General features: G+C 51.6%; 7 protein-coding genes across 7 annotated transcripts; 4 read left to right on the top strand and 3 right to left on the bottom strand.

Moving 5' to 3' along the window:
• Positions 1–433: 433 nt before the first annotated feature.
• Positions 434–1,707, top strand: LRP88_08939 (class II aldolase/adducin N-terminal; the record flags this gene model as incomplete). Its single annotated transcript, XM_083245435.1, has 5 exons — positions 434–484; positions 565–730; positions 781–988; positions 1,053–1,569; positions 1,627–1,707. 5 exons carry the CDS (start codon positions 434–436, stop codon positions 1,705–1,707), a joined length of 1,023 nt encoding a protein of 340 aa, XP_083099929.1.
• Positions 1,708–2,070: 363 nt separating this feature from the next.
• Positions 2,071–2,827, top strand: LRP88_08938 (uncharacterized protein; the record flags this gene model as incomplete). Its single annotated transcript, XM_083245434.1, has 3 exons — positions 2,071–2,122; positions 2,173–2,461; positions 2,515–2,827. 3 exons carry the CDS (start codon positions 2,071–2,073, stop codon positions 2,825–2,827), a joined length of 654 nt encoding a protein of 217 aa, XP_083099928.1.
• A 579-nt stretch (positions 2,828–3,406) lies between these two features.
• Positions 3,407–4,480, bottom strand: LRP88_08937 (NmrA/HSCARG family protein; the record flags this gene model as incomplete). The annotated part of the gene is made up of 3 exons (XM_083245433.1): positions 3,407–3,741; positions 3,804–4,224; positions 4,307–4,480. 3 exons carry the CDS (start codon positions 4,478–4,480, stop codon positions 3,407–3,409), a joined length of 930 nt encoding a protein of 309 aa, XP_083099927.1.
• A 951-nt stretch (positions 4,481–5,431) lies between these two features.
• On the top strand, positions 5,432–6,472 carry LRP88_08936 (uncharacterized protein; the record flags this gene model as incomplete). Its single annotated transcript, XM_083245432.1, has 3 exons — positions 5,432–5,467; positions 5,518–5,666; positions 5,746–6,472. The coding sequence occupies 3 exons, from the start codon at positions 5,432–5,434 to the stop codon at positions 6,470–6,472; spliced, it is 912 nt and encodes a 303-aa protein (XP_083099926.1).
• A 1,536-nt stretch (positions 6,473–8,008) lies between these two features.
• On the top strand, positions 8,009–8,785 carry LRP88_08935 (uncharacterized protein; the record flags this gene model as incomplete). The annotated part of the gene is made up of 1 exon (XM_083245431.1): positions 8,009–8,785. The coding sequence occupies one exon, from the start codon at positions 8,009–8,011 to the stop codon at positions 8,783–8,785; it is 777 nt and encodes a 258-aa protein (XP_083099925.1).
• A 251-nt stretch (positions 8,786–9,036) lies between these two features.
• LRP88_08934 (Alpha/Beta hydrolase protein) lies at positions 9,037–11,082 on the bottom strand (the record flags this gene model as incomplete). The annotated part of the gene is made up of 3 exons (XM_083245430.1): positions 9,037–10,135; positions 10,188–10,927; positions 10,981–11,082. The coding sequence occupies 3 exons, from the start codon at positions 11,080–11,082 to the stop codon at positions 9,037–9,039; spliced, it is 1,941 nt and encodes a 646-aa protein (XP_083099924.1).
• Positions 11,083–13,112: 2,030 nt separating this feature from the next.
• Positions 13,113–14,321, bottom strand: LRP88_08933 (uncharacterized protein; the record flags this gene model as incomplete). The annotated part of the gene is made up of 1 exon (XM_083245429.1): positions 13,113–14,321. The coding sequence occupies one exon, from the start codon at positions 14,319–14,321 to the stop codon at positions 13,113–13,115; it is 1,209 nt and encodes a 402-aa protein (XP_083099923.1).
• Positions 14,322–15,270: the final 949 nt, after the last annotated feature.

Raw genomic sequence — 15,270 nt, 5'->3', positions numbered from 1 at the left:
ATAGAGCGAGCGAATCGTCCACTGTAATTTCAAGTTATCGGGACAGGGCATTTTGGGATCACAACTTGGGTAGAAATATGGCATGATAGAGATATTCAGCCTCAACTCCAAAACCAAGACTTTGCCTCGTGTATGTAACAACTTGATGAGGTCAACTCCAAGCCAAGTCCACCCCACGCTCCAATATGCCTATCTATCCGTTTAGTCACAACTCTTAACCTGACTCGCCAACTAAGCCCCTCGCTTGGCCAAATGGTCGCGCCCAGATTTGTCATGACTCTGCACCCCGCATTCGAACGAGATCCACCGACCTGCCGCAACGCGGTTGGAGGAGTAGTTCGCAGCTAACGGACAACCCTAACTCTGTCTCTATCTCCAGAAGGGCGTGATCGGCTCGATATCTGACCTCCGGGCCGGCGCGGCCGGTCCGGTCATGGAGTTGATACAAAGGCTGAGCGAGGCCGCGTTCAAGGGAGATAGATTCGTCTTTTGCTAGTGATTCAGTGACTCGACTCAGTATTATTACTCTACACTCTAGTCCAAGGCTCAACTCGTAACCCATAGTCGACACTCGCACACTCAAAATGCTCTCCTCAGCAACTCTCCGAACCGCGCCTTTGCGGCGGCTCATCACCAAGCATACCACACGCTCCCTCACCACCACTCCCAAACCACGCCTCATCACCGCCCCTCAAAAGGTTCCCTCAAAGCTCACCATCCCGCGTTCAGCGTCTTTCGCCACCAGCGCCGAGGCCACGGCTCCCGCCCCCGAGGCCGAAGCGAACACGAACTTTGCCGCCGTCGCCACGGGAGGCATCCCCTACCCCGGCATCCCCAAGATCGAGGACCCGTACCAGAAGCGACAATGGCAGCTGGAGCACATGGCTGGTGCGTTCCGTGTGTTTTCTCGGATGGGCTTCACTGAGGGTGCTGCGGGACACATCAGTGTTCGCGATCCTGTTGATCCCACTACCTTCTGGATCAACCCGTAAGTTGACGGGCCATGACCCATCGATTTCCCCTGAGAACTTCATGACACTAACACGGACCAGCATGGGCGTTCACTTTGGTATGCTCAAGGCCAGTGACATGGTGCACATCAACGAAGACGGCCAAGTCATCGGCGGCAACCGCGTCGCCGTCAACGCCGCAGGCTTTATGATCCATTCAGCCATCCACAAGGCTCGCCCCGACGTCGACGCGGCCTGCCACGCGCACTCCAAGTTCGGCAAGGCGTGGTCGACGTTTGGCAAGCCCCTTGACATCATCAACCAGGACGCCTGCATCTTCTGGAACAACCAGAGCGTCTACTCCAACTTTGGCGGCGTCGTATTTGAGGACCAGGAGGGTGCTCGCATCGCTGAGGCGCTGGGGCCCAAGAACCGTGCTGTCATCTTGCAGAACCATGGTCTTCTCACGGCTGGTGGCACTGTTGATGAGGCGGCGTATCTCTTTTCGCTCATGGAGAGGACGTGCGAAGTCCAGCTGCTCGTTGAGAGCAGTGGTCTTCCCAAGCAGATCATCGGCGACGAGGAAGCGCAGTATACATACAAGTACAACGCCGATCCAGTGAGTTTTCTCTTATCACAACTCCTTAAAGAATTGTTCGTTAACCCTGTCTCTTAGGAATCTCTATACACCGAGTTCCAGCCTGATTTTGAGTACGAGGTGTGGCAGTCAAAGGGAGAGCTCAAGTCGGGTTTCTAGAGGTTGATGAATGGTCTTTTAATGTCATGATGAAAACTGTAGCATGCATCTTGCTTCTAGAATAGGTTCTTTACGTAATTCTCCCTTTGCTAAGGAATGGAAGCCCTTTAATTTCCGTAACTCTGATTCGATGGCAATTACCTCGATCGGCCTTGTTCGTGATGACTATTCCAATACCTTTCGGTGTCCGATGATTACCGGCTCTAAACCAGAACCAGATATATCGTGTCGTCAACTCTCCATGTCCCCTTGATATGGGTTGGCAGTCAACCATCATCTCCTTCCTTTTGCTCCTTGACAGTTTCATCATCACTCATGAGCTCTTTTAGTCAAATTTGCTCCATGTCCAGCAGCACTGATACAATGGCGACAAGCTCATTCTACACCATTATCGCTGGAGTCGGCCCCGGCACAGGTACGAGTCCTCCAGAAAACATGCCCTTGTACTGACTTCTCAAGGCCGAGCCGCTGCTCTCCGGTTTTCGAAGACGTATCCCGTAGTCATGTTGGCTCGCCGACCAGAGAGCTACGAGGGTACCGTGCGGGATATTCAGCAGGCTGGTGGCCAGGCGCTTGGCATAGTGGCCGATGTGACAGACGCTGAATCACTGAGCCAGGCCTTTGACACCGTGGGGGAAACGCTGCCGAACTTGAAACTTGCGGTGGCAGTCTACAACGTCAACAGCGGTTTCATGATGAAGCCTTTCCTGGAACTGCAACTAGACGAGTTCCAAAACAGCTTTGGCAAAACAGGGTAAGCGGTTACTTTTCCTTAATCTGGCGTAAATTGATTCTCATCTTGCAAAGGGACGCATTCTTTAACTTTGCACAAAAGACACTGCCTCTGCTGCGTGAGGCCGTCAAGGATTCGCCTCACCCACCAACCTTGATCACCACGGGCGCCACGGCATCCGTCAAAGCCTCGGCTAGTTTTGCCGCCTTTGCCGCTGGCAGGTTTGCCATGCGTGCGCTGAATCAGTCTCTGGCCCGCGAATTTGGTCCTCAGGGAGTTCATGTTGCACACGTCGTCATTGATGGACTCATCGACACCCCAGCCTCCAAGGCCTGGGGCGAGACTGGTGTACCGGATAGCAAGATACCACCAGATGCGGTGAGTTAACTTTCCCCTGAGAATTTTCTTTATTACGAAACTGAACCGCTAGATTGCCGAGACGTATTGGCACTTACACACACAGCCGCGATCTGCATTCACGCAGGAGATGGATATCAGGCCATTCTCTGAGAGTTTCTGAACCAAGAATGGGGAGCCATTTACTCAGCTATATTTCTCAGAAGATTACTCCTGTATATCGAATCCAAGAGGTGTACAAGGAACTAATATGTAGGTGTTGATATGAATTGACATCCATGCCCTCACGCCGACACTTAACCTAGACCCAAATGACATCGTTGGGAAACAATATGAAGAACCTTTTTTCAAGTTGAACAATTTCACATGCGCAAGGATAGCTAACGGCTACTGTCAATATTCGAATCGTATAATGTGCTAGACTTCTCCATTTAGATACTTTAGTAATCAAGTAAAAGTCATGAAATCGAGGCGGATGGGCCCGAAATCGCGAAAGACTTGGAGAGAGATCCAAACTTAGTATGTAAACTGTACAGCAACTTCTATTGAATTCACAGGACTTTACATCTAGCTAAAACAGAGTCTCGAGGCATGGCAATGTCAAGACCCTTAGAACTCCGCCTTATGGGCCTCAAGAAACTCCTTCCAGGTCGTGGGCTGAAGTCCAACGCTGCTCAACAGGTCCAGGCTTTCCTTGAGGTCCTGACCATTGTAGTAACCCGGCTCTTCAATAAAAAGATGGTTCTCAAGCATCTCGTCAGCCAGCGGCTCGGGGAGAAAGCTCTTGTATGTCGCGGCATCAATGGGCACGAAACGGGCCGGCTTCCCAACCACTTCCTCAAACTCCGAGACGATCTGCGTGGGCGTGTAGTAGCCGGCAGCAGCGAGGATCTGCTTGCCAAGAACCTCGGGTTCATTTCGGATTGCAGCAACGACGTATTTGCCTAGGGAACACCCCGAGTTAGTGACATTGTTAGACCGTCGATGACTGGGCGCTATGACTTACCGAGATCTGATGGAGTGTCTATAAGCGGGAACTTGGCCTTGTCGCCAACCGGGTACGCGAGAGAGTAAACACCATCGTCGCCCTTCTTGATCATCTGCAGTGCGGTAAAGTTGCTCATGAAATAGCCCGGGAGCACAAAGGTACTCGGGATGCCCTTGGAGCGGATGTACCGCTCCACCTCAGCCTTGTCGTCAAAGTGAACAACGTGCTTGAGGCGTCCTCCAGTGGTCTCGGTGACATGAAGAAGAGATGAATAGATCAGGTGCTTGACACCAAGGTCAGAGGCAACGTCGGCAACGTTTTTGCCATGGGGCAGCTCCTGGCCTCCACCGGCGGACATAAAGTCAGGGGTCGTGACAAGGAAAACAGTGTGGGAACCCTTCAGGGCATCAGCAAGCGTCTCCTTGGAGCTCATGTCGGCCTGCAATGTGTGTGAGTCTCAGGATATGCCATGAGTGGAGGTTACATGGATGGGATGGGGGTAAGCTAGTGAGGGAACTTACCGCAACGACTTCGACGCCCTTTTCGGTTAAGGCTTGTGCTGCAGGCTTGGAAACATCACGGGTGATGCCTCGAATCTTGTACTCCTTCGAAAGGACGTCGTCGGCCAGAACGGCCCGGATGACAGAACCACCCTGAGCGCCAGTGGCACCAAAGACAGTCAAGAGCTTGGACATTGTGATGATGAGATGATTTATACAAAATAAGAACAAAGACGGAATTTGTCGTGGACGTGCAACGGTGTGTGGTCGGGATGATAGAAGACAGATGGATGGCCAAGACACTTGTTGGAAATGTTCCGAGACGGATGGCTTTATACCAGCGGCGATCTATCTTGGAAACTCACTATGAGACTTGCATTCGAGACCTATACACCGCCAAGTATACGCGTAGGTCAAGATGAGTGCGAAATGCTTCCGTAATCCTCACGAGTTAGACTAGCTCGGGGCATCGTGAAATACCGAGAATGTCCACCAGATAGACTTCATCTGCAAAGTTTGCCCGAAAATTTGTAAACCGTAAAGCTAGAATCACTATTCATCCTGCAGGGTACTTTGTCAGTTTTATCAAAGAACTGAGGGCCAGAACGGGTTCGGTTTTGCGAAAACACTCTGCAATTAGTGATAAAGAGGGTGATTTGTCCAAATACCAGGAGACTAGGTTTCGTGATCTTCCAGGTAACCTTTGTTTCTCACATCTTTTCACATTAATCCATGTCCCCACGTGTTGAGAGAGTCCGTAAATCAAGTTTGTCCATGTAGTATCTCCCCGTACTTGGACCGGACAGACTCTCGCACTATATCGGACACCGAAGACAAGTATCACACGGCTTATTTGTCAGCCCACCCAATCGGAACTTCAGAAGGCCGAGTTTGTCATTTGCCCTGCAACACTGATTGGAATATCGTTCTCGAGTTGTAGGCGCTTCAGTAAATGTCGATGAGTCTGGCGCAGTGGGACGAGAAGGGGCACAGAGGGTCGGGGGTTGTTGATCGCATGAGGCGGCCTTGCACGTTTCCCTCAGCTCTATATAAACCCCCGAAGTCCACGGGACGGTTTACTACGCAATAATATCAACTCAGGAGACCAAAAAGGACTTGATTTCTTTCATACTCCCCACAAGCAACATGGCCCAAATCGCGAGAAACGTTGCTCTCCTAGGCGTATGGCACCCTCTGTTGACCATGCCCAGCATGTTCTGACCAACTTGTAGGCTACAGGGACGCTAGGCTCTCACATTCTCACAGCTCTGAAAGGAGCAGGATTCTCTGTCACTGCTGTCCAACGCAAGGAGTCTACAAACGCTGTCCCCCAAGGTATCAAGTCAGTCAAGGTGGACCTAGGCAACAAGGACGACCTTGTGTCGGCTTTCAGGGGACAAGATGCAGTCGTAAGGTATGAAGACAGATACCCCAGCCGGTATTGAGCTGACGCCTTGTAGCGCTGTGCCGAATCCTGCTTTCTTGACAGAGAAGATCATGATCGACGCAGCCATTGAGGCCTCGGTGAAGCGCATCATCCCATCGGAATACAGCACCAATCTCGAATCACCTTTGTCGCGGAAGTTGCCCATTGTCACGGAAAAGGCAAAGATCCGCGAGTACTTGACCAGCGTTATTTCATCCACCGACTCAACCACGACGTGGACTTCGATCAACAACGGTCCGTTTTTCGAGATGTGCCTCAGATTTGGGGTCTTGGGCCCGAACCTCCGGGAGAAGAAGGCCACCTTTCATAATGGAGGCAACAACATGATTGGCACAACAACTCTGCCAGATATCGCTACTGCCGTTGCCAAGGTCCTTGACTCTGCACACTTTGCCGAGACCGCCAACCAGCCGGTGTACATTTATTCCGCTGCAGTCAGCGAACGTCTCCTCACCGAATTGGCATCCAAGGTCACGGGCATTGACTTTGGCACTGTGGAAGACGGAAGGATCGCTGACCTCGACGTCGACGAGCTCGTCCGCGACTCTGATGAGAAGAGAAGCAAGGGAGATATGTCTGGAATGTTTAACTATTATTACCAGATGATGTATGGAAAAGGCTATGGCGGTACAGATTTCAAGGAACTATCGTGGAATGATCGGTTGGGGCTCAAGTCGATGACGGAAGAGGATATTGAGGAGGTACTCAGGGCCGCCGCAGTCGAGTTTGGCATTCTCTGAGTTTGCGAATCTTTCAGTTGGAGCCGAGAACAGTCAGAATGATAGAACAGAGCATAGATGTTTCCAAAAAGTCAAGTCCAAAAGTCAAGGTCGAGATGAACTGCTCACACGGAATGTCGTCCACTCTAAGTACAAAGCTCTAACCTTTGGGACTCTATGTAGTAAGAATAGATATTCGTTCGAGAAACGCAAGGGCCTGATTCGTGTCGGAGTTGCCTGGGGGTACTGTATCTCGGTAATCTTGGCATTGTCCGATAAAGTGGCGCCGCCAGGGAGCTTACAGTACAGTACCTACTGTAAAATCCCCGAATGTGCTGTGCTTATGATGCATCATCAACCGCTCTTTATCGGACGCCGAAGCATACAATGAGTGCGTCTGGCACGGCACATCCTATAACAGGCTCCATTTCCAGGCTCTCATGCACGTCATGCAGACAGAAGAAACTCAGATGTGACCGCATCCTACCTCAATGCGGTCGCTGCGCTAGGGCAGGGGAAGAAGAGTGCAGCTTTCCTACCAAAAGAAAGGTGAACAAGGGAAAGCGGAAGCAAGTCCGCGATCTTGAAGAGAAGCTGGGTGAGTACAAGACCATGATAGAAATTGGAGGTTAGAAATACTCATTCAGGTTGCATACATGTTTCAGTCCAGCTTGAAAGTCGGATACAGACTCTCAGCGCCGGGGATGCGACACGCCCCGAGGAGCCAGACACATCTCCTAGTACCGGTGCCTTGGATGATAGCAGTGTAGGTGTCGGGGTTGCTGAGCCACAAGATGAGGGTCAGCCATTCTCCCAAGAGGTGGCTGATGAGGAACACCATGATGAACATTCTCCAACTGATGTTGTATCAACCGAGCTACTGGAGGAGCTGTAAGCCACTCCCTCCGCATGAATGCTGCTGCTAACCTGTAGAGAAGAACGGCGCTCTATTTCGACAAGCTTCACCATGCGTCGCCAATGATACACCGTTCTCGCTACTTGTCTTCTCTCCGCCTTTCTCCCAGCTCACAGCCCCCAGCATGTCTACAGCAAATGATAATGGCAACAGGTGCAAGTGTCATTCCGATGCATACTCCATTGGCCAATTCTCTATACAAACGGGGAAGAGCACTCGCCGAGGAGGACGAGATGAGGGTCAGTCCATCATCATGTCCACTGTCTAGCTATTAACCACCTCCCGCAGGACCAGCAAGACCATCCAGTTTGTGTCGCCCACGTTCAATGCTGGCTTCTGATTGCCAACTTTGAGGCTCGAAATGCAAACTTTTCAAGAGCGTGTGTCAGCCTGGGTCGAGCCATCCGGATGGCACAGCTGCTCAACCTACATCAACTTGACCGGGACAGCAACAGTAGCCCCCCTTCCATATTTCCTACTATAATGCAACCGCCTCAGGATTGGTGTGAGCTAGAAGAACGGCGTCGAACGTGGTGGGTTGCTTACGTCTCAGATCGACTGCTCTTTGCAACGTCGGGTTTACCTGCACTTATCGATGACCAGGACGCAAGTTTTGCCCCCGAGACACAACCAGAAGGTGGATGATATTGACAGCTTTTTTCAAGGTCTTCACGTTACTGCCCGCGTCTGAGGCGGCCTTTCAGAATGGCTCTCCCGAGCCCACGACCACACTGCGTGACGCATTGCGGATAATCGACACAACTCCTTCGACTTATGGAGCTCGGGTCATGGCGGCGTCGTTATTCTACCAAGCCTCCAAGACAGCACCCCAGCCGAACTCGGACAATCTAGACGACGGAGAGTACTGTCAGCGGCTGCAAGGCATCGACCACGGCTTATCGGCTCTGGCAGACATGCTCCCTGCCGACCTCCAGCTGCCACAGAGCTCAGCATACCAGCATGCCGTCTTCGTCAATGTCCTAATTCATACCGCCACCATGTGCCTCCACAAGACAGCAGCTCAAAAGGCAAAATGTCTCCAAGGGCCTGAAGCAGAGATCTTGGCACGCGAGAGCCACAACAGGATGTTTGCCGCCGCAGTCAAAGTCCTCGACGTGTTTCAGCACACACGGGATCTCGTCATGGCGCTCCAGAACCCAATCCAAGACTACACAGCCCACATCGCTGCTCTTGTTTTTCTGCAAGACTTCAGCGTGGGGAAGAGCGAGCAGAGCAAGTGTGATGCCATGTTCTTGTTTGGCATTTTGCGAACTGCCGGCGAAATCCACGCCGTTGCCCGCATGCTGTCGGTTCAGTTGGGAGCGCAATTGGAGGATTGCGGTATTGATATACCTCAGGATGACGAAATAGATCTTGACAGCCTCGAAGCTTATAGAACAAGAAGAAATCGAGGCTAGATCTTGAAAGTCATCAAGTGGTATTTGAGAATCACCAATTTCCAGACTGTATCTATGCTCAAATGTTGAGTCCCGTGTGCTCAGGGGCTAGTCTGACACCTAAGCTGGCATACCATTCAACACTATAACGCATTTTGGTATTACAACTGTTCATGAGCGACAAGGCAAAGAGATTGATCTCGATACAATCAAGACTTTTCCTGTTTGTCTCTTCCCAGTTCCATGACTGATAGGCTTGTCAATATAGGTACTTAGAGTAGCGTCTTTCGCCACCACTTCTCTTCTTCTTCCAACCACATCTTCACGTTCCCGGGCTGATAGAAACCATGCCCCTCATCTGGGGCAACAATCAGCTTGACATCTCCTCCTGCCTCCTTGATTGCATCGGCCATTTGTTCTGCCTGGTCCAGAGGACAAACCATGTCCTTCTTTCCGTGCAACAGCAGCAGTGGTGCCTTGGTTTTGTGGGCGTCAAACAATGGGCTTCGCTCGCGGCAAATCCGGTCCATTTCGCCCTTGCCTACTCCCGGTCCTAGAACTAGATGTTCCACGTAGTCCGACTCCAGCTTGTGGGTGGATTCGTCGAGGCGCTTGACGTCGCTGATACCAGAAAGGCAAACACCACCGGCGAAGGCCAAGGGGTGACGAGTCAAGGTTCGAAGGGTGTTGTATCCTCCTGCGCTGACACCAGTGATGCCTGCTGCTCCAATCCTCGTCTTTCCCGCCTCGGCGAGGTGGATGGCAAACTCTGCAGCATCATCCGAGTCCACCAAACCAAAGTTTCCAAAGAGAGCTTCTCGGTACGCGCGGCCATGGGCGCTAGATCCATTGTAGTTGAGGGCAAGATATGCGTATCCCCTCGATGTGAAGTACTGGATCCTGAGTTTGAGACCCAGTCCTGTGAACGAGGTGGGACCTCCATGGCTCAGCATGATGAGAGGCGGCAGATCCCCTTCTGGTGCCACGAAGTCGGGATTATGTGGCATCCAGAGGAATCCATGGATTTTGCGATGCGGCTGTCCTTTGGAGGAGATGGTGAGCGACTCAGGCTGAGAGTATATAGAATCCGGGAAAACCTCCTCTGTCGAGTTACGCAACTTTGTAACTTGAACAGAGTCAGCAATGTTAACTCGGTAGAGCGCTAGGGCAGACGTCGTTCCAGCTCCCGTGATGAGGAACGAAGTATCATCCAGACGAGCCACTGAGTCCAGAATAACCTCGGATAGAATTGATGGATCTCCAACTTCCTTCCATGAACCCGTCTCAAGATCAACAATAATCACCTTTGATACCCCAAGGGTGACGGGAGCGGCAACCAAGAAGCGGGACGATAATGGCGCGTATGTGTGACTGACAAGCTTAGCAAGATATCGCCAGTCAATGAGTGTGACCCATATCTCACCTTCCTTGAAACCAACGCAGGTCTCCAAATTCCGCGTTATCCAGGCCTTCGAGCTTGATCTCAGTTGGCACATCTGCACCAGGGGCGAATCGGAATAGCTTTCGGAATGCCCCTTCTTCTTTCCCAAAGAAGAGACTGCCGTCAGGGCCCCATCGAGGTTCAGCAACACCTTCACGGTGCTCTCCGGCGATAATGCGAACGTCTGAAACTGAGCCGTCCGGATTCCAAGTGGCAGAGTATAGCTTTGCCGCGTCAAAAGGAAGATCTGGGTGGTTCCACTCCAGCCAGGCGACCTTTGTCCCGTCAAAGCTGAAGGAAGGTGTGTAGTAGAAATCGGCATTGTCACAGATCCGCCTGACTTCAGCTGTTTCGGTGTTGATCGCCACAATATAGTTGCGGATTTGGTCTGGGGTGTCATGCTCGTGGTCTTCCTGGTTAGCCAGTACCCAAGGAGAAGTGGGATTGGCATCAAAGTTTGAGTATCTTAAGTTGGGGGATGAGGTCAGATGGGTGACTTCCTTGGTGTCTGGGTTGAGGATATGAACCGCGTTTCCCTTGTTGGAGAATATGATGCGGTCATCAGACAGGATGGCGTAGGGTGAGCCTCCGTATTCGTAGACGGTGTTTTTGGCGCTGTACTCGGTGGGAAGGACCTCATTCAATCCATCCTTTGTGATCTCGACAATGGCTGTGCTTCCATCTTCTCTACTCTCGGTGTAAAAGGCCCTGCCGGACTTGGGCTATCGCCGACCCGATCTCAGCGGCCGTTCAGCTCACACAGGAGAAAACTCACACTAGCTCTGGGGGCGGAAAGGCTTCGGGTCTTTGAAGCAACAGAGTCAATCGAGATGGGCGATTTCCATTCCCCATAGGGAGCAGTGGTCTTTGACGCCATTGCAACAGATGTTGGTGGTGAAGTCAAGTTTGGTCATCAAGTGCGGGGCGCATCTTCTTGAAGGAACACAATCAGTTAAGCTGCAGGAACTGAGCATGGTACTTTCCTTGGGCAGCATTGCAGTAAAAGCCCACTCAAGTTGCTTGACATCCATGATTTGTTACACCTACGCAATCTACTCCTCATAGGTACATTCAGTAACCCATGCAGTGAGTGTTGCTCTGTGGGTTGCATTGGCACATCTTCCCGTCTACATCATAGGAGTAGACTTGCGTGCACATGCGTTGGGTTTTCACAATTCTTGCATGCCAAGCAATTAAGGTTCCCAATAAGATACAATTCACGGTCTTGACTTTTATGCTAAGCTAGAATCCCGTGTGTGAACATGGCTGTCTTTTTCTCTTCCCTTTCCCATGAACCCCACTTGCTTCCTTCCCATCACTCATCAAGGTAGCTAGGGTTCTCTACGCGCCTCGAGCAAAGGGCTCACCCTGCTGGATCTTGGCCGCGTCGTACTTCTCCAGTCGGATGGACTGGATGGAAATGAAGTCAGAGGTATTCCCGGGGCTGGAAACCTTCAAGGGTGTCCATGCTACTGTAGCCTGCTCCTCACTGTACAAGTTGAGCCATGCCGCACACAGCAGATCTCGGGCCTGAGGACATCCACTGCTATTGCGAGCCTTGAAGACAGCCTGATAAAGCTTGTATTTCATTCCATACGGTTAAAAATCACAAATAATCGCCTATATGGAAGCTGTCCAATTTTTTTCACGACATGTCACAAGCTACGGTTCACAAAAAGATCCCTTACGCCCAGCAGTAGTAACCCAGCTCAAGGACACAACCCAAGTCGGAACAAAAACTTCCAATCCAGAGGCATCACTCGTCCCAGACCCATTAGTTTCAGATCCATACATCCCAGAAGTTCTCGGCCCAAAGACCGTGGCAGTCAGGGTAGTCTTTGTTTCCTGATCCGCCTCCGTGGCGGTGGCATCCTTGACTACACAATTGCTAAACCCAGGCCCGTACAGATCGTTCATACACTTTTTCATGCATACATTCCACCCTTTTTCTGTGTCACTAGTTCATCCTAACAGCCTTGGACACAGGGCACAGCCTTGCAGGTAGGCGTGAGTTTGAGGCCCGAATCATACAACACGTACTCGGAGAGGCCGCTTCGGTGACCACAAGACTCCTGAGGCAGAAGAACGAAGACTTGCACAAGATACATATCGCGGAGTCGTTCGCAAGTCAAATAATAGATGAATAAATACTCTATTCTCTCAAATATGATTAGGGCTCTCAAAAAGATAAAGTCAAGGATAAAATACAAAAAGGTCAGAGACACAAAGCCTTTTGGTCCCAAAAAACTCGCCTGGTTAAGGAAACATCTGTTGGTTGACCCTCAAGTGGTAAGGGGATTCATGTGTGGTACGCCATAACTTCCAGCCTTTACCCAACATATATATCGCCATCTACTCATACCACCTTTATCATGATACAAGAAGATCTACAATGTCGTTGCAGCATACTTTGGCCGTGGCTTGTTGACAGCCCGCCAACACCAGGAACACCATGCAAGGTACGCTCCCACAAATGTCATCGCCGATGAACAATCAGCAAGAATTCGATTCAAAAGCAACTTAATCGACGTCATTATCCACGTGGTGCTCGTCTTGATCAGGGCGCCCTGTTATTTACGAGCAACAGATTTGGCCTCGTGATGCCCGGCTGCCGCATGTCAACACCACAACCAGGTGACCCACGTGTCGTGATGCATCCCACCCAGGAACAAAGGTCACGTCAAAACTACAGGTAAATCAGGCGAGAGTTAGTACTCACTCGTCGTTCTAAAAGCAGGGCACTTTCGCTTGAAAATGACCACAGGAGCCGCATTATCAAGGCTGAGTGGAAGAGTGACCTTGTCGCGATCAGCAGTAGAGGTGCTTAAGAAAGAGATTAAAAGTCATCAGGTACAGGTATTTACAGCTTGCGTCAGATATATACATGGCACCCTGCCTCCCCAAAGGCTAGTCCAGCCTTCTTCTTCCCACAGGCCGTCTCTTTACGGGATCTAGCATGGGTTTCTGGATCTTGCTGAGCGCTTCCTCAGGGCTCCGGCGGATGTCCTTCAGTGCAGAGCCTTCTCGGCGGTAGGGTGAGTACTTCGGTGAGGGTGAAGGTGAGCGACGGTGAGAGGGAATCCTCCACGACGCAACGGACTTGTACTCAATGTAGCAGGACGCGATGGCCTCCTGTCGGGGGGTAGGAGTGTCGTCGGAATCTGGGGTATCGTTACAGAAATCGAAAGCGTCGCTAGCATCTTCAGGAAATTGAGCGGTAGGAAATTCGTCCTCCTCCAGATCCTCGTCAAGGGTATCGTGAGATTGCTCTCCATCGTCTATCATGTCCATCGACGGCGGGCTCTCTGCACAATCCGAGTCTGAGGTGACAGCTGTGTCACCATCGTCAGATTGCGAGGTCTCATCATCGTCGTGAACGTGTGTCAGGGTTAGGCCAGGGCCAAACGGCCCCGACTCTGACCCAGAAAACGACATGGAGCGTGAGGGAGGGTTGGAGGAGTATTCGTGCGACTCCGAGCAGCAAGCCGGTGATGAGGCTGAAGACTCGGAGTGCTCTGCCTCAGAATGAGGAGGCGAGAGGGGGCCCTCAACAGTCATGGGCCGAATATTGGTATGAATAGATAGAGGTTCCTTTGTCATAATGGACTCGCCATCAAAGAAACTAGGGAGAGCATCATCGACACTGCTGGCCGTGGTGCCCTCGGTTTTGATACTGTTGGTTTCGGAGAAGGAGGATGAGGATGCGATAGAAATAGTGTCATGATCTTGATGATCATGACGGTCGAGGTAGTTGTCGGGGAGGTAACTTGCAAAGTAGCGGACGATGGAGTCAAACGACTTGGTCCGGAAGAGCTGGAGTGCGTACTGCCAGTGCTCAGAGTCCATCAGCTTGGGGTTGGCGATAATCTCGACAGCAAGGGACTCGAGAGATTCATGTAGCTCACGAATCCGCTGGCGCTGCCGGTCGGCCATCAAGCGATGGAACTCGTCGGTGGTATCAGCATCGCGAGAGATTTCGTAGACGTCGTGGTGAAAAGCTTCGGGGTCTTGTAGGTTGAAGGTGAAGGTGTTGTACTGATCGTGGAGTTTGGTAAAGAGGTCATCCCTCTTCATGCCGAATTTCCAGGCCGGCCATGACCAGCCTGGATCGTCCATGTCGAGGTCACAGTCGATGGGATTTGGTAGAATATCGTGGGTGGAGGATCGGGGGGTTGAAGAGTGTCCAGAGAGAGAGGGCCCAGGGGGGTGTCGCGTCAAAGCTCGTGTGAGCTTTTGGATCTATATCATGGCCATGGCGAGGATCGTTCAGGGAGTGTTCAGCAGTCACAGAGGGCGCTGAAGCAAGCAGTGAGAGCGTTCGTTCGTGGGCTTTTGGGCGGAGTCTGGGAGTTGTGGGCGGTTGGATCTTGGGAATATGGAGGCGGGCGTGGTGACGAAAACAGGATGCACCAGTCTTGGGGGTGCCGTCGATAGCAACATGTTTCCCCTTTGTGCGTGGCCCCCAACCATGCAGGCATGAATGCCTGAGGCCATAAACGTGGCTGCCAAATCCAGCTCTGATTGGATGCACGGGCCTATCATCGGGCACGCGAGCCTGCGCCTGCATAACTCCGCCACTCCGTGAGCCAATCATGGCCGAGGCGAAAAATAAGCTATCCAATCAGCCCTGATCGTAAGACCCGTATCAAATTGTGCAACCAATTGGAAACACGGTGGCGTACAATTTCGGGACCAGGGAAGCCGCGTGCTGACCTCCAGACCGTGCAGCCTACAGTGCCTAAAGACGATCGGGACCCAACACGACTCCGTTGTCGGTGAGCTGTTCTCTCTGCCGACCCAAAGTCACGAGGCAAATTCCATTGCGTTCTGGAAGAGAATCTCACGGTGAGACCACGGCTGACCAAAAAGGGCAGTGTCTTTGTGTATGGAGGTCGTGACAGCCTCACGTTCGCTCTTTTATTTTACACAATTCGCCGCTCTCTATCGTCCTTTGACTATCTGGTCATGCTGAGATGGAGGCCCTCACCAGCAGCGTCAATTTCGTCATGGTCGAACCCGCCTGAGCACCAGTAAGCGGGACGTTTGTCAGGCCGCCAGCTATCTT

This window comes from Fusarium phalaenopsidis (assembly GCF_050370095.1).
Source record: "Fusarium phalaenopsidis strain FUZ10S chromosome Unknown contig_32302, whole genome shotgun sequence".
NCBI lineage: Eukaryota > Fungi > Ascomycota > Sordariomycetes > Hypocreales > Nectriaceae > Fusarium > Fusarium phalaenopsidis.
Note: the sequence above shows the minus strand (reverse complement) of the source record. Positions and strands in the feature narration are given on the sequence as shown.